Source organism: Neopsephotus bourkii, unplaced genomic scaffold, assembly GCF_033783945.1.
Source record: "Neopsephotus bourkii isolate Nb327-2 ecotype Australia unplaced genomic scaffold, CSIRO-AGI_Nbou_v1 NB_234, whole genome shotgun sequence".
Classification (NCBI taxonomy): Eukaryota; Metazoa; Chordata; class Aves; order Psittaciformes; family Psittacidae; genus Neopsephotus; species Neopsephotus bourkii.
Genome location: NW_026900744.1, coordinates 20,012,684 through 20,038,984, shown reverse-complemented (window position 1 = coordinate 20,038,984; position 26,301 = coordinate 20,012,684). Strand labels below are relative to the sequence as shown.

The window sequence follows — 26,301 nt, the reverse complement described above, 5'->3', positions numbered from 1 at the left end:
CTGCACTGTAAATTTACACAAAGGCAGATGAGATTAGAATCTCAGCTATACACTTTAAAGATATCATAACTACAGAAATGAGAAGTGTATTATTAACTATCACTTTTTACTATGTAGAACTAGAGCAAAGTTATTAGAAGCATAAAAAATTCTGGCAAAGGGCTGCCATATTTAATAAATCACTGAATCAATTATTCACTGTGAAAATCAATTACTTACTTCAAATAAGAATCTTATGAATAACCTCATGCCCTTTCATGCCATTTAAGAAAGTTGTAGGGGAATTAGTCAGTAAAAAAATGCCTCACTTATCTTTTATGTGCATTAAGAAGACCACACAAATACAGGGAAATTCTGCCAGCAGAACAGTCCAGAATCATTTTAATGAAGTCAGAGTATCACTGTGGATTTACACTGCAGTAAAAACACAGCATTGGGGGACCACCTATGGTCAGTTATGCAGGTGCCACTCAGAAGAATTCTATTCAGTCCATGCCGTTTTGCAAATGTGAAACCAGAATATAACCAGCCAACCATACAAACTCCTCTACAACATGAACTACAGTAAGTAACTACTCAAAGAAACACAAAGTGTAACTTCACAGGTCAGGAATTATTGCCATGAGTCTCCGTGGAGACACTTTAAAGTGAATATTGCATGGCCTTGCAGCAGCTCCCTGGCTCCTGCTTTTGAAGATTTGCTGATATGTGACCATTTCCAGAAAATGCTGCAAGTCCCAGTGCAGCCTCCTTCCCCCCACCTACAAAATCAAAGCACTCCAGGACCCCAACAGTGCAAAGTACTTACTGAGCTGTAGAGATATCCCTCAGCATTCATGGCAACATACAGACCTGCCTTCACCCCTTGAATTGCCACCACACGAAGACCCACAGGAATTAGATTGAAAAGGGCTGTGGAAAGAAGAGAAAAGCAAAGGTTATGGAGACACCACCTTTGTGCGGCCAGTGCTGCTTTTTGCCCCAGGGCCAGCCCACCCCACTCCTGACGTTTACCAGCAGATACTGGACTAGAATCAAAAGTCCTGCTTCCAGGTACAAGAAAGGCCTGCAGCCATGGGACCAGTGCTGAAGGGAAATTTTTTAAAGTGCTGAGTTTGGCTGCCTCCCAGAAGCTTTAACACACCCATCAGTCTGTCTGATCACTGCCTTTGCAATTCCAAGGACTTATACGTGCACTCAAGCTAGCACATCTCAACAGCTTTCCATGGGCTAGCTGAGCTGTGCTAACTGCCCATGGCAAATGCAACAGCACAGCTTAGTGTACTTCACCCTGAAACACATTTTAAACCTAGACACACTTTCCTGCATTTGCCATATGCTAAAAGAGTACACAGACAGCAACCACAGCCAGAAGGATAAAAATTAACCTGACTGTGTGTCTGTGTGACCCCTGCTGTCAAGGGAATGAAGAAACTCAGGAAGAGACAGTGCTCCACTCCAGGACCTGAGCACTGTTGCTCATTTAGAAGCCACACTAGACAGGACGGAACAGGATAAGACCTTGCAAGACTCAATTTTACTGCAAGCTTATTGATTAAAGCATTGCAATCACTATCTCCAAATTTGTTACTTTATTGCTTAATTCCAAGTAGATCTTGTAGCTCCCTGAAAGACCTTTCCCAGGAGTATATACATTAACATATTGTCAGGCTTTTGCTACATTTCTGACAGAATGGGCTCAAAGAGGAGAGGACTGTCAGTGTTGATTGAGTACTGAGGCATTAGCATGGTTTTCCTTCTACTGAGATTTCTAAGACAAAAGTATCCAGATGTTGTAGGACTCTATGTGATTTAGCTTATGAATAGCTAACTAGACCTTGTCCCATGTAGCTGAGGATATGGAAAGATTGTCACAGGGCCAGGCAGAACTGTGAGCACAAACACAATGGAAATACTTCACTCAAGGTCTCTTCCCACTCAACTACCCTGAAACAGTAATATTTTTTCTAGTTCCCTAGCCCTGAGGTCAGACTGCCCCTTCCACATTCATAAAGCATTTCTCATGGCTTTTTAACACACTCACTTATTTACTATAGCCTGCTTGAAACTTTGAGAGCTTTGGGGTGCTCAAATTAGCCCAGGGCAGATCTGTGAATGGGGAGAGTGCAGAGGAAAGACTGAGAGAGCATGCAGTGAAGCATTCTTTTTTTTCCAGCTGTCCCTTAAGGACACTATCCTCTAGCTGATTCATTTTATAGATCATGTACAAAGTTTTATGCCTGACACATCACACTGCAGCAAGCATAGCACAAAGGGGTTTTCACATAGCAGCTGTAGGAGAAGCAGTCCTCACTGTACCATCTCACAGCCGTTCCTTCCCTGGGAGATGGACTACTGCTTATTTAATACCAGCCCCGAAGCATAAAGCTTTTGCTGAAATGATCTATTCAAAATGCTATAGCTCCTCAGGCCAGACTAGTGTTAATCCTGCTATGACAGGAGGGAGCAGAGTCCAGTTCAACAGGAGACTGGTTAGATGTGCATGTGCTAAGTAATGCATGTATTTAACTCAACCATAAGATGCTTCCCAAGAACCTCCCTCATGTACAGCCTGTGAATTTCTGCAGAGGGGAGGAGATGGAAGTTTTAGCTAATATGGAGAAAAGGGGGCGATGGAAGAAGAACTGAAACTGTGGCTTCATTATTTCCTTGCTACACCAGCCTGAACCAAACTACAGACTCCAAAATCTGATCTAAAGTCCCAGGATTTTTTGCAGAATTTCTTAGAAGAAAAAGTAGAGCCTAAAAGTTCTGCAAAATGTAGTGGGAAACTGGTTACGTTAAACCTGAACTCTTGCTGGATTTGCTTAAAGGTCAGAGGTGGATCCCTTTTCAGAAGCAAAACCTGAAGAGAGCACAAGAGACAGAGAGCTACTTTGCTCAAGATATGTATCAGGTGTCTTGACAGAGCTAGTTTCAGGGTTGTCTCCAAAAAGGGATTCACAAGTCCCAGATTCACATCAATGCCCTTTTTTCTCACTCAGTTCCCAAGAACAACTGCTTAGCTCCCCTTAGGTAGCTGCCTAAAAGGAAGACACCTTGAGTCTAGTAGAAACAAATTTAATCTCAGTCCCTTTTTATGCTTTTAAGCATCATACTCAATAAAATATCAAAATGTGTGCTGAATTCTTACCAAAGACAATGGTAATTTTTGTAATATCATGGGAGGATGTCAACAGATGCATATGGCAAATGAAATCTATCCTGAGTACTGGTCTAAAGAGCTGGAGTCAAGGACAGTGCTGCTTTGATGTTGTCCCCAGAAGACACAAACACACCCCAGATACTCAGCATTAAAAAACTCTGTTATAGTGCATTTCTATCATTGAAAAGCTCACTAAGCAAAGTAAGCTTATATTTCTATCTCTTCCTCACTACCGTGAAGGTCTAAAACCCTCTGCAATTAACAAGTCTATTTATAAGCAATTCCCCTTCCTTAATTTTTCCTCCCACTGAAAAATGGAGCATATTACTGCTAATAATGAAACAAAATGGGCATCATCATTCATTCCCTACAGCCAATTTATCTTGTATAGAAAACTTGTGACAGACCATTCAAAGGATTCATTAGGCAGCAAGGTGGTAATACCCAGAATTAGCAGGTGAAAAGTTCCATTTGGAAGGATCCACATCTCCAAATCTCTCTTTCCACCTATACATGCGAAGGGAGAACAGGAACAATCCTGCTGTGCTCTGTGTTACAATAGCAAGACCACTGCCAGTTCCCAAGCTCCCTGAGACCCTGCTGCAGACCATGGGAGCAACACCCACAATCACAGCTTTTAGGCATGAGCATCTCCTGCAACATAGCACATAGTAGAACAGCAAGTGAGCAGGCAGACAAGTAGGATGACATGCATCTGACATAGGTAACTAGCAGCTAAAGAAGTTTCAGGTAGCACATATCTCCCTCTATTAAAAAAGTGGTTTGGGTCAATCAAGATTTTGCAAATTCTTAAGAGTTGTTTCTGCACTTCAATCCAGAGATGCGTTTGAAGAAATTTAAGCCTTTTGTTATCATGCTTCCAAATAAATATTTTATCTTGATTTAGAATGGATTTAAAAGCTTATAAACTTTATTGTAAGAATGTAAAATGAGGGAGGAAAAACCCTCAACCAACCTCAAAAGCAGTATGGCTCATTTTTTGTCAGGAAAAATCTTTGGTTAATATGAAACAGCAGAATTGGAAAGAGGACTAACAGTGGTAAAGTAGGACTGGACATATGATTTGCTGATGAGAAAAAGAGAAAATTTAACAAATGCTTTCAAAACTCTGCTGCAAATGGTACATTTTCTATGCCATCTGCAACGTCATAGAATGAACACACTCTTACTTCATGGGCAGAAGGGAAAAAAATTAGGACCTTGAATTATTTCTGTATGTTTTCCTTCATTACATCTTACCATTTTCAGTCATTGGCAGATTTACACCTAACTCTGCTTATTGATCATACTACTTTTAGCATGCTACAGTCCTAAACTCTTTGGCCATGAGTATGCTGTTCACCATTACATTATGGCAGTTTATCAGTGGCATAACACATTTCTTAAATCTAAACACATACTTAGCTATGTGTCTGGACTAGCTTATTTACAGAAATAGATGAGTAAGGTAAGATGTACTATATATAAGATGTGGGCTATATGCTCAGCTGATATAAGCAGTAGTAAGTCAGAGGACCTAAACTAATTTATACCAGGTGATTTGTTCTGGATCAAGACATTTATGCTGCACATGAATAAAGAAGAACTAATGGAAGATACAATAGGCATCAGCAGCCGTGGTGCATTATGAGACAGGGAAGTTTAAGATCATGAGAGAAATGAAGAATGCTGCTAAGATGATCAACAGGCTGTGATGCAACATGTGCAGTTACTTCTTTCATGCAACATGAGAGAAGAAACTAGGGGAACTGTATTTATTTGCTTAGCTCAAAGAAGGAACACAATGAAGCTTCTCAGAGGAACACAATGAAAAGACAAGAAGCACTAGACAAAAGCCTCAAAGAAATTATGACTGGTTGCAAAGAACAATTTGTTACAATGAGAACAGTGCAGCACTGGCACCAGACAGGTTATCAAGTTATGGAACAGTTCATTCCTGAAGACATTTGAAACAATTAGACAAGGCTCTGTGCAGCTGAAGATAACCCATCTTCAAGGAGGATGCTGAACTGGAGACCTCCATAGGTTTCCCCAGTCTTTCTTTTTGGGTTTGTTTCTGGAAATCCTCAACAATATCCTGGACATGCTGGTCTGTTTCCACTTGTTCAGTATAGTTGACCTATCCTTTATGTACTGTATATTTGCTAAGGCTTTTCAGACATTCAGCAGGATTATACTAGCAAACAAAGAAGTCCTGTTGCTCTTACTAAAAAGGTGCATTACCTTGCTCAGCCCAGGAAAGAGGAATAATGATGCAAATACAGCAACAATCAGCCCTGAAAGACCATTTGAGATCACTGATGTTGGAAGGAAAAGATACTGCCACAAATAAAAGCGCATATATAACATTACTAAGAACACAAACAAGGGCCTCATACACCATGGAATTGTGCTCAGATTAAAAGAAAATTATTCATATATCCCAGTGCAAGTAGGCAGAGGATCTGTCTTCTTGCTTACATTAAGATGGCGTGCCTTTAAATGCATGGTATAAGGAACAGATGTCCCAAGCGCTTCTTTCGCGGGAAACTGGCTGGATGCCCATTCAAATGCCATTAGAACTTGGCTTCTGGGTTTTTTGTTGGCTTTTTTTTTTTTCTTTCATGTAAGTGAGAGGAGGTGGAAAATAAATGCCACCAGCCTCTCAAGAACACACATAAAATAGGCACCAGATAATTAATTTAAAAATTGCTGAAATATTAGCAGTTCCTGGATTTTTATTTGAACTTTTAATTGCATGAGACATATCTGAGGGACATGTCGCTTTTCATTTTAAATGTTGATTTTGTCAGAGTAAACCAGCCTAACGTATTCCACGAAAATTAAGCTTCCTTTCATAATGCTAATTAGAACAATCAGCATGTGGCTACAGAACAGAGACTAATGTATAGAACATGGTGCTCACCGTGTATTTAACTGCGCTAAGATGGCTTCTGCATGGAGAATAGATGGCCATCCAGGGTGGGAACTATCCTGATATGGCCGTCCAGAGTGCCCTTCTCTCCCAGTGCATGTGAATTAACCAGCCCTCTTCAAGGATATGGAAATATTTATCTACTCTTTGATGAATTTTGCCCCTGCACAGAAATACTGCACAGATTTCAGACTGGCTGATCAGGAATATTCTGGAGAAGTATTTTAAAACAGAAAATATCAGTGATGTAAATCGGTAAGCTGTTCACTTCAACAAGTGAGTTTTGACTTTTTTCTGGCCAAAAATTGAGATGTTTGGAGGAATAGAAAAGGGAAAAAAAAATAGTGAGTATGGTTTCTTTTGGCATTTCCAAAATAAAAAAAACGTGATTTTGTTTTGAAGCTATAACTGGAAGCTTCATACAATATAAAATGCTGACTCAAAGCAAAGATTTATAAATGAGAACGTGTGGTAGGAAGTTAAACAAAACTGAATAATGCACATTCTTAATTTCATTTTCAGGAGCCAAATATTATCATGTTGAATTTTTCTCTTTTGATATCCCCTGAGATCAGGGGATGGGGAATTCTTTGTCTTCAGTCTTCTTTCAAAAACTTTACTAAAATTTATGACGTGGCCCATGACTTTGAGCAAGTGGCTTGGCACACTTCAACTAGACACCTCCTGTCCTACCCCAGCTGCCAAGGCAGAGCTTCCACCTCAACCAAATAAATTGCACTCTAGATGTGCCCTTCAGCTCATCTATTTGCAGCCAAGATGACTGGATGGAAGTGGCTTACAAGTACTAAGCACCTTCAGAAACCGATCCCTAACATTTCTAATGAGATAAGAGCTGTTTGGGGCCCAACCTCAGTCATGGGCAGCTAGAGGCAGTTTCCCTCATCTCCCCTGCCAGCCTGAAATATTGCAGAACTGCTCTTACGTTTTATTCCCCTGATGTTTACCTAAATTCATCCCTGCTTCAGTTTGAGTTCATTACTTTGTTGTTCAGTTCTCAATGATAGATGACGGTAATGAATCCCTATTACCTCTAGCAGCTCTTCCCGTGCCGTTGACAAATAGGCCTCCAATGGGTTTTCCTGCAGATTGAGAACATCCTATGTCTTCTTTAAGAGAAAGCAGCTAATATGACCCATGCTGGCTCATCACCCCCCGACTAAAGCCCACTGAAATCATCCCATGTGTTGGTGTCTGCCTGAGAAAATCAAAAGTCCAGACTTTCTTCATAGAAAGAGACCTGCTCAGTCTCTAATGGAATAAAAGTGTGTGTGTCAAGGTCCACAGATTCCCCCTGCTCCAGCACAAATTAGAAGCTCTGTCATTTAAACTTGCAATACTTCTTCTGTTCAACACAAGCATATGAAAAAAAAGAGGACTAAAACCCTTGCATCTGCCACAGGCCAAGTTTCAGATGAATGCAGCTTCTTGGGTCATTTCACAAGGGCTTTGCCAGTCTCCCTCTATTTCAGTTGCCATCTTCCCAAAGCTCCTCTCATGCATGGGCCCCAGCCTTGAGCTGGATGAAGCAGAGCAGCCACACTACACAAAATGCTCCTGTCACAGCACTCTGCCAGCATCTTGGGGATAGAGCAAACACCGTAGATGTGGGGCTGTAGCCAAACTGCACCTTTGTGCAGCTTCACATGACAATGTGAATGTCCTCTCTATGTGTGTTGTATCACTTCAGACACCCCTCACATGCAACCCAGATGATGTCTTCCTGAAGGAATGATGCCTTCAATCCAACCAAGAGCTTCTTTGAGTTAGAACAAAATAAGCCTCCAAATTAAGTAGGTTTCTCTTTCCACAGAGTACATGCAGTTTGCTTCCATCAATCCTACCACACAGATGAACGTGTGTTCATCTCTAGTAGTGGCTGGGAAAATACCTTCTATGCTGTCTATCTTCTAGGCTACCTATGATGTCCTACATCAGTGGCACAGGGAGCTTCAAACCAACATAGTATGACACAAATCAAGACTTGAGTCCTACTCTGTGGATGCAGGATCAGAGCTTATTACTGTCCACTCAGAAGCATCTATCTAATGCCCATGAAATGAAGAGAAGCTGTAGAAAATATCCTGCACCTTTTTTAAACTTTGTGGAGTTTTGGTATTGACAAAACTACTTTTGCAAAAGGAAGATTGGCTGTTTCTCTGCATTTGTTTTAACCAGTATGGCTCCTGCACAGAGCACCATTTTTAAACCTGCATGGGTCTGCTGCCTTTGGTGGACTTTGCCGTCCTTTGTTGGACAGCATGAACACAATCCCTTTGAACAATGTTTTGGAAGATGACTTCCTTTGGAAAGGTCATATGATGTCCTCAACCTTTATATTAGCCTCAAAGCACTATACTTTAATGAATAGCTGGTTTTCTCCAGCTTGGAAATTCCGGATGATTGCTGAGGTTTTCAGTATAAAATAGTGAAAACAATTTTCTCCTCTTCTCCTTCGAGAGAGAATTCCCCCTATCCTTTACCCATGTGGCATGCGTATAAATATAATCTCCTTTCTCTTCTGGAAGCAATTCAAATCATGGGTTTTATTCTCCACCCCACCCAGATGGCAGTTACAGAATCGGGGCAGGAGGGAAGAAGATTGGAGGGGAAACATATGAAATTATACAGGCAAGATTTAAAGGGGAAGGATAGATAGAAAAATATGTGCAAAAACAGCTGGCTTCTTCGTAATTTCATCTTTTAAAGCCAGGTGATGCATTTGATTGTAACAGGGTTGCAAAACAGGGTAATTTTTCTTACTGTAGTCGCTGTTTTCATCCTTGGTCCCATCAATTGTACCATCTGGGTGCATCTGCAGGAAGTATTCCTGCTGGCTGAATAACCTTGTCACAATTCCTTTCAGTTGGGGTTCTGCAAAAAATAATACAAATTATTAGATATACCAAGTAGCAAGAGTCCCAATTTGTTTGGCCCCCATTAAGCCCTGAGTAAACATAGAAGTGCTTGGCAGATAAGACAGCTTTCTGTGATTCCTTTCAAGCGTGGTTGTAAAATATTCATATATACATAGACATACAGGCAAATAAAACTGAGATCAGATGAGCAGGTAAAAAGCAATGCATAGTTGGTGCAACAGAAACATATTTATGGAACATCGCTCCACTGAAAGTTACCTACCAAATGAAAGTCTTTAGACAGTTTATATATTCTGAATATGTCACTCATTCAGAAGAATATTTGCTAGCGGAGCTGGAAACAATTTGTCTTTTGTTTCTTATTTTGCCTGTGAAGCCAAGATCCTCATTTTCTGTATGGTTGATTCACTATCCCGCAGTTCCAGTTTTATGCCAATGAAAATCTATTTATATCACTGGTATTATAGTGGTGTAAAACCAAAGTACCCAAGTGCTTAATCAGGCTGCATGAGTCCAACTGTGTGGGACTCAGGAACAAAATCCTGAAAGGAACAGATGCAAGACACCTCCAAAAATGACCCTTGAAACATTTATGGGCACCTTAAAACGCCTCTGTTTTAAAATCTGCATCTTCCTCCCCCCTAAAACATGTACTGCATACTCTGGTAGATGGGAATCACTCTTTGCCTCTAGCAGGGTCCTTTCCCAGCCCCTCTACATCATAAGCCAGCAACGGACTGGCTTGTGGCTTACCTATTGCTTCTGCAACATTTTATACCTGTGTTGAAGAGGAAAAGGGAAACACTAAAAAGGCAGAAATAATTCAAACTTCATGTGAGAGGTTTGCAGCATAACAAAAAAAAAAATAATTCATTTTTGTATTACAAAAATAAATTCAATTTTAATCATGCAAGTCTTTGTCACAGTCATTGCTTCTGGAAAGCAAGCCAGCTGGCTACATGTAAACAGACACACTAGCAAGGATGGCAGAGATCTTCCTTGTGTGATGGGAGTTTGGAGTTTTATGTGACCACCCACCAAAAGTAAATAAATAAGACCCAGTTATTCCTGGCTCAATGAACAGGAAAAAATCCAGTGTAGCATACCAAAAATCCTGTCAGCCTCCCGTCTTTCATGCCTCTAGTGAGGCTGTTTAATAAGCCATGGTCATTACATAACTAGTCACGTTGTGTGTTAAGTGTTTCCATTAGGAGCCCCCGTCTCTAACGATTTTGCACTGCGCTGCACAACTTCCACTTGAGGCTGGCACTCTCAGCCAGCGCTTCTGCACAGGCAACACCCTCCCCGCAGCAGGCAGGGACCTTGGATGCAGACAGGCTGCAGGTGCAAAGAATTTCAGCTTCAGCAACCCCTCCACCAGCTCGGGGAGTCAGGTGTTATTTCACAGCTACAAACCCCACTGAGTAAATTGGGATCAGCTGGTTTCTACACTGCTTCAAAACAGTGATTTCATAGCAATGAGAATGTTGTAGACTGCAGGCAGGCTTTCTCCCAGCAAGACAATTCTGGGATGGTAAAATAAGTACAATTGTACTGGCCATCTACTAAAAGAGAATGTCATTCAAGCCGAATGTCAAACTGAGACTTAGCTTGAGCTAAGTGTTTTGCTTTCTTCTTAACAAAATGAATTTCTATTTTGTTGAATGCAGAAGCTTGATTTAACTTGCTTTTCTAACATGCATATTAAAGCTAGAGGAAACGAAAAGCTGTATTCTCAGGTACAGATGATTGCACCACCCTTCTCGAGCCTGTACCCTTCCTCTCTTTTATCTAATACCACAATGGTGAAGGCACTAATAGGTACTCTCTGATACGAGAGACCTACGTTTTCAGTCCCTTGAATGAGTCTTAGCCTTGTTTTTACTTTCTGTTTAAATTTTAATGCTTAAGTACTTCGCACAAAATGGAAGAGCTCCCAGCAGGAGAGGTTTAGAAGATGCTTCTGCAGCCTGAGGCTTTCTGTCTGCTGGGGAAGGGCGGAAGATCTTGTCTAAAGCATCTCAAGACTAAGAGGAACGGACATATAAAACAACCCTGAACTTGTCCCCTTTCTTGGGAAATTTCTGATTTAGCTACAGGATAGAAGGTCCTCCCCTCATTCTTTGGGGTGCAAACTATACTTTGATCATGAAAACATTTTGGAACAACATGAAAACCTCTTCCACTTTTACTAAATAGTCTACCAAGTTTATCAGAATAGCACCTGAGATCCCTTGAGGTCACCCTGAACCTTTGTTAGATGCAAACACCAATGCACCAGAAGGCTAAGTGTCACCATAGTAAAACACAGGATAAAGCCCCAGGGTCCCTTTTTATTACTGATCTGACATAGACACACAGTCAGGTACAATTCAAGCTTTAATGACTGCACTCTTCATGATCCTAGGCTTTCCTGAATCAATGCCTGCCTAGATTGGAGTAGGAATCTTATCTTACACATGCTTTTTTTTCTTGACCTGACCTGGTTTTGCTGAAGTTTGAGGCTCAAACCCAAACTCAAACTCCAAGCAAGTGAAGCACAGAACTCTCATGTTCCTCCTGGCCCTAACAGAGCCTGACAGCAGCAGTATTCCTGTCTCTCCTCACACCTCTTCTGCAGGAGCATCCCTGCTACCCTGGCTCATTCAGAATGCCCTGCAGCACCACCAACCAAACATTTTTTTCAGACACCAAAGGGTCAGAAATCACTTTGGAGACATACAGATTTCTCCTTCCTCTGTTTCTGCATTTCCTTGTGTGTCTTTCAACAGGAGAGAAGAGCTGGTGAGCATCTGCACCTTTGAGTATCTGCCTGAACTAAATGCAAAAGCAGCATAGATACATGCACAGCCGGCATCAAGTTCTCTTTTCTAACACAGAGAACAGCCCAAGGATGGTTAAGGAGATATCTGGGCAATGGGTGATTTGTTGCATCTAGCACAGCCATGTCTACACTTGAACTGGGCTCCCTTTCCATCCCAAAAGTCAACAGCCATGCCAGGCCCATAGATCCTAAATCCACATGCATCTCCCCACTGACCGCAAAGTGACCAGCTTGAACAGAAACATCTATGCTACAACAGCTGGCAGAGTAGCTGCTTCCCACCAGGGAACCTCCTGTCTCATGTCTGGGCACAGAGTGGGATATTGCAGTGTGTTATTCCTACAGCAATCAGTGTGGCTGGGAGGCCTACAGGCAAAATTTTAGGTGAAGGCAGTTTTTAAGAATAAAGGTTTTACCCATCTTTCTCCCCAAGCTTCGCTACAGTTATTACCTGAAGAGGGAAGTGTGTAATCACAGAACAGGAGTTTTCCTGCTACCCCAGAAGCAAAACTCTGCACATGACTTTTAAGAGACTCCCTACTTTTGTCATATCATATATTTTAACATCACTTCTTTCCACTTACAGAACAATTTTATCACAGTCTTCCAGCGTTGCTATCCATTATGCTATAGTAATCATGTTGAAAAACTCAGTTTGTAGAAAACCTCAAAAACAGTAGGTCTCCTTGTCAAATGAGGATGGTGGAACACTCCCATAAGCCAGAACAGAAGGCATAAAGGCAAAAAAATAGACTGAGAACTTTTCACAATTTTGCAATTAAAAGTGAAAGAGAACAACCCTTCCCAGCAGGCAAGATTCCCAGTGCTTATTGAAGCACTGGGTGGGAGATTAAAAACCCACAACCTTTATATGATACTTTTATTTGTCTCAAGTTCCCTCAGTCCTGCTCCAGGCTATAATCAATAAGAGACAGAAGTACAAACAAGCTTTTCTTTCTCTAACCTCCTTCTTGTGTAGCAAGGGAAACTCAGATTCCCTTGCTTTTAAAGGAGTGATAAACCTATTCCCCCCCTCACAGGCTGCTCCATACACTCTTCTGTTTTGCTGTAGGAGCAGCTTTCCCAGCAGAAATGGAACTGATGTGGTCAAGACCTAAGTATCAACTTAGTATCTGCCTAAACACAAAATCAAATACTTCAGAATAGATTTAAGAAAGAAGTTATAACTGCCTAAACCCCAAAGTACAGGCTAAACACAAAAGATTTCCACACACAATGTATTCCCAGTGCAAATTCCATGCTATTAGGATTTCCATGCAATATGCAAAGGGATATTTTTGCCCTCATTTTATACACAATACTGGCTACTTTGGAATGCTTACTTTGAATAGCCTGTTCTGGTTGCCCTTATATAGATGCTCAGGGTTGGGGGAATCATAGAATAGTTAGGGTTGGAAAGGACCTTAAGATCATCAAGTTCCAACCCCCTGCCATGGGGACCATATTACCCAAGGCCTCGTCCAACCTGGCCTTGAACACTGCCAGGGATGGAGCATTCACAACCTCCCTGGACAACCTATTCCAGTGCCTCACCACCCTAACAGGAAAGAATTTCCTCCTTATATCCAATTTAAACTTCCCCTGTTTAAGTTTTAACCCATTACCCCTTGTCCTGCCACTACAGTCCCAAATGAAGAGTCCATCCCCAGCATCCCTATATGCCCCCTTCAATGCTAAAGAAAAGCTCAGTGGACCTTCTTCTTATGCAGATGCAGTGAGCAAAAATCCTTCAAATGTGGGGCTTCCAGAAGACACAGAAGAATATCATGATGCCCAGGAAGCATTCCCCCTGGACAGGGCCACAGGGCAGAACAGAGCAATAATAATAACAGAGCAAAAGCTAAGCCATGGTTGTGTTCTTGGTCTGTAGCATCTACCAGCCTAGAGGGTGAAGGCATGATTCTCAGCTGATAACTCTTCTCACAGCAGTCATCTAGTGACCAACTCACTACATATCCCCAGAAAAACATCCTCTTTACTCCCTTTTCCACAGACCAAACTCCCTAGCTCTGCCTGCCCTGCTTTTAACTTTCTGTGCCCTTTGACGCAGCTGAGGCTAACCAAATCATGATCTGATTGCTAATCTCCTTGTCTCTACTTAAATGGTAATGTGACGCTGCCATTATTCATTTCAGCTATCCTGCTGCTAAACCATAAAGTCATCTTAGCTCATATCAGCTGCTGTGTTTCCTTCCTTATTGTACAGCTATATGACAACTTTCATTCCCCTGGGGCTTGTCAAGGACATGATCGTTGCTGAGTACTCACGCATACTTTGTTTGATCTCCAGAAGGCCAGGGGATCACATCCAAATCAGTTACTCTGCAGAGTCATATCTCTCACCCTCAAACTGCAGATATTGCTGAAGGTATCTGCTGTGTGCTATAGGAAAAAGAGCAAGATCTCTAGCAGGGACACTGGCCAAAATGCTTCTTATCAGAAATATCACTGGCTCTTTAGTGACCTTTTCTTTTAGTTCGGCTCACCTCATTAACTGGAAAATGGAGAACATGCAAGCAGAGTAATTCCTCTTAACACAAAGAGAAGCTATGAGGTTATGCACAAGTGCTGCATTTAGCAAAACCCCACCGAGGACACTAACTCTTGCCTATTCCCATCAGCAAAGCAGGAGCACAAACATAATCGGGTCATGCACAGCAGCATAAATCCATGGGTGAGGAACCCTATACTCTATCAAGCACCATAGTGTAGCTCAGTTCAGTCCAAACCCTGAGCTCTGGAGAAATAAGGAATAGAGCACAGGACTGATTTCCAACAAAGACTCCACCATGGAAGGGCAGTCTGCCACAGCCTCATTTTTTGCAATTCACAGAACACCTCTTATGACAATACAATGACCTGAGGCTGCAGCAATTCAGACCCCACTTCGCCTTGGGCTGGGAAATCTAAAGGGATTCATCAAGACCCTACTTACAGAAATCACTTTAATCTGAACCCTCTGAGTCAGTGGTAGGGATCTCAGAAGGGCTGCTTTTCAATGATCTCTAGAAAAGATGAAGGGCTTAGTGACCTTTCCAGGATTTAAGCCACTATCTCCAAGGATTCTTGCAACTCATAGCAATGCTCTTCTTGGCAGGCAGGCCTCCACTTGAGGTTGCTGGTGCAGAACTGCTTTTAAATCCACTTCAGAAGTTACTGTGTTGGGTGCCAGCAGTACTCTGTGTTGGTTATGGCATAAACTCTGAAGCTCTTGGGACTCCTATTCCCTGAACAATGAGCTGTCAAACACAGAGGACTCTGCTAGCTCATACGGCAAGCAGCCATTTTACATTCAGCAACCTGCAAGAAGGTAGAAGGAAGGTACCTACTGTGTGATTTTGACAGGAGACTTGCCCATTTATTTGCTTTCTTTTTCTGCAGCAGGACATGTTCTGACTCAAAGCCTCTGCCTGGTCTTAGCACAGCAAGGCTGTCAGAGACGCCAGTGCTAGGCTGCCAAAACAGTCCCTCTGGTACCTGCTAAGGACATAGGATTGGCAAAGGGAGAAAGCATTTCCAGCCCTGATCTGAACCATGGCTGAATTCTCTTCTGCTGAATACTGCTAATTCTTTTCTGTGCCTGTGCAACAGTTTTGCTGAGGATGTGATGGGAAACACAGGGACTGTAATATATCTCAGGAGCATATTTCACCTTAATGTTCTTTAAACATTTATTTATGGCAATTAAACATTTTAGCCTGGAATTTACACATTCCGTTATTCTTATTTTCCCCCATTCAGGATGCAGCTGTCATAATGGGATGTTGATTTATGACTCAGCCAACCAGGACTCAAATCCTTAACACACCAAATCCAGCATTCAAATCAGAGCATAAACTGCTCCTAATTTACTTAGATTAACTCCATATTTAAAGTGCCACTGCAGAAACTGCAGTTCCCCTCCCCTGAAAAAGATGGGTTCCAGAATACTCGATAAGCTAAATACTGCAAATACATGCAGACAGAGGACACTTAAATCCCTCCTTCAGAAATACAGTATTAATGAAGGCTTGTATTAACTCGGCACAAAAAAGCATCAGTGAGCTCCATGCAGATTACCAGGGGGACAGGCATCAGCACAGAACTCAGGGATAAAGACAAGATGAATCGCTGAGGGAGAAAAATGTTGAGGGTTTTTTCCAGACAGGAGCTACTAAGTTCTCCAGGGTGTTTGGAGTTAAGATGAAGTAAGCAGCTGTCTTCAATTAAATGCATCACTGTCGGCATAAGTTGAATAGCTCAACTCACTACAATGATTCATTGAATCTACCTGAACTGGGAAGCTCAGGAATAACAGCACTTGCAGCTGTGCCAGAAGCTGCTGTCCTTGAAGCCTAGGGGTGCATTTCCTCTGGCAGAACACCTTGCCAAACTCTTCCAAGCTGTGACCACAGCAGAGTGTGAGCCTTTAGCAGACACTGCACACAGGTGCCTGTGTAGTGAGCCGCACACAAAACAGGTGGAAACCTCCTGAGCCACACACAGGGATCCTGGAGGACACTCCAACCGTGTCACTAAGGTGCAGAGATAGGAAATCCTGCTGCAAAGTGCTGAGCATTTGCAGCTCCCATGGGAGTCACTGAGTGCAGAAAAGTACACAGGCAGAGGCAAGGAGGACATTTCCCAAACGCACAAAAGGTTTTCTGTGGCTTAACTCGGCAAAAGTGTTCAGAGAAGGACACGCTCTGCCCAAGGAAGCCTACAAGCAGGTGGCCCAGAAGGACTGGGCAATGTTGTCTGTAGCATCCTGAATAACAGGCAAGGAGAGGACATCCTGAATAACAGGCAAGGCAGAGGGAGGTGAACAGTGTAGGTGGGCATTTGCATTTGGATGCCTCCTCAGGCTGCCTGCACAGAAGTCACATCACCGTGGGCAACAGCAGCTGCTCAAGTATTAGCAGGGGCTCTGTATCAAAGCCAGGCATCCAGCCCCACCACGCAAAGCTGCCACAAGCCCCTTCTGTTTAGATACAGCCATTCAGCTACACGGGCACATCACCCAGCCTGTGAGTAGGATGGAGAGATGTAAACAGATCAACTGACACTGAGATTTATTGCCGATGTTTGTGACTCTGGCGGCACCAGACAGTTGATCCCAGCTCCTTTACCAATGATGCAGAATGAAGGCAATGCCCAGCTCCAGTTCAGTGTGATTACAGGGTTGGCACCACCTCCAACTACAGGGAATTCCTTTTGAAGAAGAAAATTAGGACAATAGGGCTGTAAGGCACACTTGTGCATTTACTTATCTCAAGTGTGCATCTCCACCCAGAGCTAATAACTACAGAGAGACAACTGGTGCTTTCAGGATGCATTACATGAAATAACAGGCTGTGTTGACAGGGATAGCCTCGGTGTTTGAACGGCAAACTTCCAAAATGACATTTCCCTAGCTCGGACGGATGACGGGCTCAAGCCAATGACAATACCTATCAAAGCAATTGCCTCCTGTCACCATCAGTGAGTCACTAGAGCGGAATGGCACCTTGTAAGAAAAAAGAGCATCCAGAGGAGTGATTTCCTTTCCTGTGCTGATGCCTGCAAGGAGGAATAGTAATTAGCACTGAGCACAATTGCCTGCCTGAACCCTCTACCAAGGAGCAGACATATGCAAAGCACTGCACCACACCTGCTTTGCTTTTACAAAGATGAGTCCCTCCATGAAGTCTTGTTTCTCACTTGCTGAGTGGGTGGAAAAGACATGGTTGCACAGCACTGGTATTTATGTAGGCCCTGTCATATCCAGGGAATCAGTTTTACACAGATGTTATTACAAGTCCGAGGTAAGGGGCAGAGAAAGGAGCCATAAAAGGCATTGAAAGTGGGGTGCAACATGGGACCACTGCTCTATGTTTCTCCCAGACCACCCTTTTCCTAGGAGCCGATGGATGTTAGGATTTAGAGAAGTCATACTTCAGATCACTAGCTCTCCAAGCTCCGGATCCCATGCAACAGCCACCTAAAGTCCAGGACTCAAGGATAAAAAGGTTCAAAGTCTTGGATGAGTTTTTCCTAGAAGGCAAATGCCAAATACCATACATGACACATGAGCTACCTGTTCTGCACACAAGCTAAGGACAAGACAGCCATTTCCAGCACTCCAGGGACAAAACAGGCCCCCAGAAACCACTGGAGGTGAAAACAATGGGATGACCTAAATGACACCAATTATTTTGGCAGGGGCTGGGAAAAAAAGGACATCTGAAAGGAGGACAAATTTGTGGTTTTTTTTTTCTTTCGAGACAATGCTTTGTTTGGAAATGATGTTAAAAGACTTGGAGATGAAAGACAAAGTTTCATTTTAAGTAGAATGAAATATTGCATTGGATCTGAATCCCCTCCTTCCCAGAAACTTCTTTTGTTTGACCATAGAACTAAAAAAATCAATTCTTCATACAGCTGCACTCCTGGGTTTGTCTTTGCCTCCCCCCGGACATGGTTTGTATTGCTCTGTTGATCCAGTGTGTTTTACCAGCAGTCAAAATTTCAAAACACTTCCCTTTAAAGAGCAATCTTCTATACCAGTATTGACTTGAGCTCAAATGAGGAGAAAATCAAAGCCTGACAGGAACGGAAAGCATGAAGAAGAGATGTAGGGCTTTTCCAGAATTTATGCAGGGTGAGCTTTTTCAGGTAAGGGAATTAAAAAATATGAGAAGTTTAATGGAAAAGAAGCTGTAGCTACAGCTCCTAAACTGTCATTTCCCAGCAGTCAATGCCTTGGCTGATGAAGGTTAGCACATGTTCATAAGTATGGGTAGCAGATATATTATTTATTTTGAGGAACACCCTGCAATTATTCCTGACATATTGTGTAATTAGGAAAATTACACCCAGAGTGAAACAGAGGATAGCATAAATATTATGTGTAAGCCCACAATCACAGAGCGCATTTCATTTGGGTGCAGACATGACTCCATGAACCATCCAAGTGTGTGTCCCTTCATGGGGGCTTCTCTCTGGCCCCCATGGGCTGGACAAAGGGGAAACATCAGAAGGAAAACTCAGACTTTCCACATGCCAGCAGTGAGAACTCGAGTGCTGCATGAAGATTGAGCAAACAGGTATCCCCACACTACAGAGCTTTTGGGTTGAGGGATGACCGAGTCAAGAATTCCCACCAGCAAAGAAGGGGCCACATCTTTGCTACCCCCAGGGTGGAAAGGCAGGCTTGGAGGATGATGTCTGGCGATGCCATTTGCTAAGCTTTGTTGCCTGAGGCTGGCAGGAGTGAGAAACAGAAGAACACCTCTGCCCTCTCCCCATTCTTGCAGCACCTCTCATCCTACAAACAGGGCTGGAGCGGGAGAGGGTTTCTTACAGGGCTACACATCCTAAGGACTTTTTTGACGGATCAGAAATCCTGGACAATCTTCTGGCAGCACTTCAATGCTTGTACACTTAGAAAGGCTGTGTTTTGTTTTGTTGATTCCAATGTGCAACATAAAGCTTCTTCGCTGTCAATTAAGGAGGTTTTTTCCTGGTTTCCTACAAAGATTCAGGATACCAGGAAATTCTTTCTACCTAGAATTTGCTCCATGAGACGATATAAAAAAACAGGTTAAAAAAAAATCTGTCTGGGGAATGCACATCTGGTGTGAGTGCAGGGCTATGGTTGGACTAGTAAACCTCAGGGGTCTTCTCAGCCTTGCTGCTAAGTGGCCACAGCTTGGTTATTACACTTCTGCGCCCCAAGTTTTTCAAGGGCTCCATGACAGTGTCCTCAGCTGCCCTCACCTTGAAGTGCCCACACAAAACACCAGATCACTAATAGTCGTCACACGAATAGAGCAGACGCCATCCCTGCTGATCACACCTGCCACAGCACTGTGATTTGTGCTGTTCTCAGATGCTAAATCTCTCCACTTTCCTCATCAATCCAACAGGCCTGAAATACTGCAGAAACACTGAGAAGTCCCTCACACAAAGAAAAACATGATACAGAAACAACTACATCAATCTTCCACCCTCTCTGCATGGCCAGAAAAGTAAACTCATTAAAACAGAAAATGGACAGAACATGCTACCAACAAACACTGAGCAGAAATTAATCATGTAAGATGCTATCAGTCTTGGGGAGGGTACCTGGTCCTACCAACACCAGCTTATAGAAGAGCCCTGGGTAATCACTGAATGGCAACTCAGAATAAAATTTGGGTCCCATCTTCACTCTGAAAATGTTCAGTAACACCAGGCAACGATGCCCCTTTTAGTTATGTCATTCTTCATGCACTCCCGCAGCATTTTCCAAAGGGATGAGACATGTGATACTTCTTTATTTAACAGGTAATGAGACTGTGATGTGAAAAAAATAAACCCTGAATCAGACAGGTTGTATTGTAATGATTTTTTTGGCTTACTGTACTACTGTAGCTTAAGCACTTCTGCAGCAGTTTGCAAGCATTTTTTGACCCAAAATTACATTACTGAATTTTGGCAAATCTTACACAACACCCAAATGCATAAAGAAAATGTGCTGCTTGTGCCACTCTAGTTTGAAGAAACATTACACTTCAAAGAGCAAGTTCATGCTAAAAATGGCCAAACCCCACCATGTGACTCAAAGTTATTTCTTCTTTCCTTTTGCTTTGTGAAAATACACCTTTTTTACCTTCAGAATAATTTTAGTTTTCCATTTGAGCCAGAAGTTGCCTTCAACCTAATGAAAACACTTGCAGTGTGAGAAGGCCATCATCTGCCTCATTCCATCTAAAGCTCTGTTGTAAGTAAGGATGGTGTTTCATGGTTCTTCTCTCACTACAAACACTTCATTCCCGATGTCAGGTGGCCTCGAGGACTCCAGCAAGTCAGGCAGGTTTACCAGCCACACCACTGCCATCCCGGGAGAGAGCTGCAAGCAGCGAGCTCCGTCCCTGGGGATGCGCGTGCTCAGGATGACACAGTGCAGATGGAGCAAAAATGGAAAATCTGCCTCTCTAACACGGCTCCAAACTCAGCTCCGGCTCCTCCAGCTGCCCAAGAGCCACTCACTGCCTGAGGGCTCAGGGCAAAGGAGCTCTCAAACATGGTTTCTAATCATTCAGGAGTCACTATTGGGCTCTTGCTTTAAAAAACTAAAATTTATTTAATAGAAAGTAGAGCTGTGCTTTTGAAGAAAAAGAAAGAAAAATAATAGAAAGAATGTTTAAGGAAGCGGAGGAGATAGGAGTGGCACAGAAGGAAATGAAAGAAAACCCAAAACAAATGTTTATAAATTTTTAAGTAACAATTTGTATCAGCCATCAGGCAGACCCTCTGCCGAAGAGCATAAAACCAAACTATAAAAAGCCAGCAGAGAACTGGTGGCTATATTGCATGCTCTGCCAACCCTTTTAGCCACCATCACAGAAATTACCCGCAAGAGCAGGATGTCAGTCACAAGAAGATGCCCACACAAACGTCTGCAGATCAATAACTGAGACAGAGGTTACAGGCAGCCAGCAATTTAAACCTGGATCCGATTACAGGAGCTGTGCCAGGGAAGGACAGGCTCAGGAGCAGACGGATGGTCTAAGCCCCTCACCTGCTAATATGTGATCCCTGCACTTCCTGCAGCCCAGTGGCTCACAAGTCCGTGGGGAGCATCCTTCAGCAACCACAGTGCGCTTCCCAACTGCATGCCAGTTCCTGGAAGCCAAAACCACTGTGTCTTTTTGCTGATTTCTGCTGCTTTTCAATTTTCTGGAAGATGTGGACTGGCTGTTTGAAGCCAGGCTTCATTTGCAGCAGTCCCATAATGCCTAACCTTTTGCAAACAGTTCTGTTTTGGAGAATGAAGGAAGTGCATATATTCGGTAGTTTGGGCAATATGAGTGGCAACTGCTAAGCAAAATACTGTGCAGCCAGCAAGGGGAAGGAACTGCAAACTATGCTGTACTAGATAAATATAAATTAAGCAAGCATTAAATATCAATTTATTGATATATTATCAATATAATATATATTATTGATATAACATGGATATATTATCAATCAAAATATCAATTAAATATCAATTAAGTAAGCATTAACCCCAAGACATGGCTCTTTTCTTCTTTCATTTCAATCCAAGCTACTTAAATAATTCAAGAAAATAATATTTCGGGGGTGGGGCGTTGTCTGTATTATGACCACAATCAGTTTTCAGCTGGGAAAGAGGAACAAGTAATGGAATTATATTGCCTCTCTGTGGATATTTTGCCAGTTCACATCATGTAACTGTCCACTGGATGTAACACATTCCCTTACCAGAGCACACTGCTGGAGCAAAGGTGAGACAGGAGTGCCACAGGGAGACAGCTCTGCACAACATGCTCCATGGATGCTGCTGTGGGATAAGGGAGAAGCTCTGTGCTCTCCACCACTGTAGCAGATGTATCTACCCCTGGATCTTCATCTTCAGATCTAGTCCCCACCACTGGAGGCAATCAGCCACATCATATCTCCCCTTTTTTGACATCTGTTTGTGGAGTCAAGCACTCCAAACATGAATTGCCACACTGGAAAGGCCCCAGAAAGAAGGACGGGGAGTGGAGGCAGGCAGCAGCATAACCAATCCCCGCCTTTCACCATGGCTGTCCATCTTCTGGCCAGAGAAGGGCCACAGGTTCCCAGCTGAGATCTTCTCTTTAGGAACATGATAGTGCCAAGCACCATCCAAACTAGAGTTCATCCTTGTGCCCCATAACACTGAAGGAGAAGGGGGCACCAATGCAAGTCAGACTCTGAAGAAGGTGTCCCTTGAACTAAATCCAACCTTCCTCCCACATACAACTTCAGGTACAACAGATGCACATGGCTGAGAAGGGAGAGGAGCTGCTATTGCTACCTCCACCCTTGCCCTGACCCAAGCCAGGGCCTCCACAAGAGCTTAATACTCCTCCAAACTCAGAGCTCTGCCAGAAGCAGCACAGCCCAATATGGCATCTCCTCAGTGGGACCCCAGGCACAGTGGAGAAGTCATCTCCCCATGACACTGGGGAAAGGGACAAACCCAGAGCCACAAAGCAGATGCAGGAACAGAGCTGGAAAGCCCCATTCAGTGATGATGCTGTTTCCAGCATTAACCCTCATCTTGCAGCCCAGCCCATTCCATTGGGCAGAGAGCAGAAATGCCTAGTGCTGCTGCATGGAACCAGCCATCAGCTCAGACTTGAGAATGAGAAGGACTCAGACCGCCACCTTGCCTTCAAGCCATGGCTTTGTCCCTCTGTCACCTTTAGTCATGACATCCTAGAATGAGCACAGGACAGCAGAGGTGTCTGACAGGTGTCAGCGCATATCCACCTGAATTTTCTCAGCAGCCATGTAAGCTCCATCAGGGTTTCAGAGCGCACCAAATCAGTGCTTGGAACAAGCACACAGTTATTTGCCTATGCTGCAGCACGGCAGCGTGGGGGCTGGAACAGCCAGAGTGGTCTGCTTGAACAGTCGTGTTCCACAGCTCTCTAGAAAACTGCCTTCTGGTTTACCATTTAAAAATATGTTGCAGCTGCTATTTTCAGAGACAGTACTGTCAGGATGCTGTAGGCCTACAGTCCTGCTACCATGCAGCACAATTCAGTGTCCACACTGACACTCTTCAAAGCAGAAACTCTGCTTTAAAAATCATTTATTCCAGGAGTCCTTGCTATTGGCATTTACTTTGTGGGGGGCACAAAGTGTACCTGTGGCTCTACTACAGCTTTTAATAGAGATGCAAAGTAAAATCAGCCTCTGTAAAGGACAAGTTATTTCAGGTTTCTGCTACATGTCAGAATAGGGCAAAGGTAACACGGCAGATGTAGTAGTTGCTTTAAGCTTAGACATGATAATGTATTATTATGAATAATATAAAGTTAGCTAGGGAGTAGAAATTAACCATTTATTGAACAGAACAATGTATAAAGGTACCATTCCCCGACAGACTGCAGTGTGTGCAGCCCAGGTACAGAGTCAATGAGTTTTGGTACAGGTCTCTTCACAAAGAATTCCAAGATTAAGGCACAGCAATAATGCAGCCATGGCAATGGTGCTTTGACAGTATATAGAACATATGGAAATGTATGTTTATTTAAAAGTTAGTTCTTTGGAGCTGCTTTCCTTAACCTATTCTTTTCTGCATTCTTGGTCAACTTCTGCCAAGCCATAGAGCTTGCAAATAAGAAAGGGGTGTCAATCTCTTACATGTTTTGCTTGTAAAAATTCTTGCTTTGATTTTAATAATAAATCATAGCTTGGCTTCAACTGTGAGGGAGTAGGAAACTCCCAGAAATAATGTGCACATGACTGTTCAGAGGGATGGATCAAATAGAACAAATGCCAGAGGGATGGAACAAACGCCTACCTGGCCACTGTGCTATCTGGTATTTCATGGTGTGCCCATTTGGGGAGGGGAAAGAAGGTAAGCCCAAGTGAATTTGCACTTGCTCCTCAACACAGTGAGACTCATGATCATGCTTGTCTCTTGCAGAAGTGAGGTTGTTACAATCTCTTCAGCTCCCCTGGCAGCTCTGCTCTCCACACTGCCCCAGTCAAGCTGTTGAATTTTTTTTTGTAATAGATAGCTTATCTGTTAAAATATGCAGTATCTGGTTCTGGTCTGGAAAATTATTCTAAATTCTTGCTGAATTCAGCAAAGCAAGGAAGGAAGGAAGAAAATCTTGTCTTCATTTTAGTATTTTGGGAACTGAAGCTTTTGGGGGTTTTTATTTCAATGCACATTTCATTTGGAAGTATACCTGAAAGTTAAAGAAAAATACACACATAAGAATCTTCCAAATGAAATTGTATCATTTTCCCCCTCCAAAAACCAGGTTATCAGTCAATGATAAACTGGTTTATATGGATCTCTTATGGGGAGGAAACATAATCACTCATGAACCTCTTTCCACGCTGACTTTTCAATTTGGCTGGTGATAGAAGAATCAATCATTTGTATTGCTATAATGGTGAACCTCCTCAGATGCCTAAAGATTTGCACTGCTCTCACAAGCACAGCTACCCCTGAGGCCATGGGGAAGGAAGATATCCATCCCTCTAGGAGCTTGGATGACTTCCACGGATTTTTTTGGCATCAACCATAGCCAATCCAGCACTCTACAAAGTGGCTTACTGACTGGTGTGCTCACCCGCAAGCTGTGTTGTGAAACAGGCTGGTAGCTGAGTTCTCCGTGCTTTGGAGGAAGCTGGGAGCCTGCAGTTCTTCACCAGATTTTAGAGACAGTGAGCCCAGGGTTGGTATCTGACACCACCCCCCCCACCAACACCACCAGTAACCAGGCATAGACACACACCGTGACAGTCACCACATCTGCAAGTCACGAACGTGTGTGATACCACCCCCAGGGATCAGTTTGATAAAATGAAACCCATCTGCCAAGCTGTCAGGAGCAGGAGGGAGCCTTTTCCCCTTCTCTTGGTTATTCTGGTGCTCATTAGCACCGGCAGGTGCAGAAGGCACTTACAGACACCAATGGCAGAGCTCACTGATGCCAGACTGCCCTAAACAAGAAGGATATGTACCCACCAGGCTGTGCCCCTTCCCTCTGACGTTATCTAGGCTCTTGTTTGATGAGCTACTTGGCATACATGCGCTCATCTCAGCTAGCACTTCTAAGAGCTCTTGCTGGCCAGGTGATACCGGGATTTACAGCCATTTCCATTCCCTCCAGCCACTCCTTAGAGATGGGACACAGCACCATATTCTGCAGAAGAGCAGGTAGAAGACATGACAGATACACCCCCCCTCTTCCCCCCCACCTTGGCTGGATGCACACCCAGATATGCATACACATACTATCAAAAAGTGCTAGGATCCACCCTGAATCCTACTACAGACAGCAGCTATGCACAGAGATAGTGTAGCTGGCATGAGGACAGTGTAGCAATGTGGGGAGAAGGGGGAAGGAGGGGGGCAAATTCCACAGGCTAGGCATGTATTACAGCTGTTCCGAGATGAACAATTCCATAAAAGCAGGCAAGGACTAGAACAAATTCAACAGGGACCTAAAAAGGTGTTTTTTACCATGAGCTTCAATTATCATTTTCACCCTGCATAAAATCAGAAAGGACTTCAGGATTTAACTCAGGAATTTAACAGCTTGCAGAGATGACAGACTTCTCAAATGTTTTAAATCAATCTCCGAACAAACTAAGTCCTTCCGTGCCCTTCAGCTAAAGTTGCTCTTGTATTTTGCTTATGCTGCTGCAAAAATATCTACATACATATATTTCAAATTCCTAATCTCCATTTATTATTCAAAATGAGAAATACTGCAAAGGGAATACATTTTTTAAGTTACTGCCTTTTTTTTTTTTTCTATGTGTGAGCCATTTCCTTCATTTTAGAAGAAGCCTTTAGATCTCCTTAAGAAAAAGCATCACAAAATATGTATTAAATGGGGGAAGGGTGAAGCGTCTGGGGGGGGGGGAGCAGGAGAAAGGCAGATTTTTTTTTTCTGGGCTAAAAAACATGTTTGAGACTGAGATCCACATTCCA

General features: G+C 43.0%; 1 protein-coding gene across 3 annotated transcripts in view; it reads right to left on the bottom strand.

The window, feature by feature from the left end:
- Nucleotides 1-26,301, bottom strand: part of FGF12 (fibroblast growth factor 12) — a 234,748-nt gene that overhangs the window by 73,261 nt on the left and 135,186 nt on the right. For all 3 annotated transcript variants that reach the window (XM_061345738.1, XM_061345739.1, XM_061345737.1), the window contains 2 exons: nucleotides 8,883-8,993; nucleotides 809-912 (listed from right to left, as the gene is read on the bottom strand). In XM_061345738.1, the coding sequence (XP_061201722.1) occupies nucleotides 809-912; nucleotides 8,883-8,993 (215 nt within the window). The remainder of the gene's footprint in view (nucleotides 1-808; nucleotides 913-8,882; nucleotides 8,994-26,301) is intronic.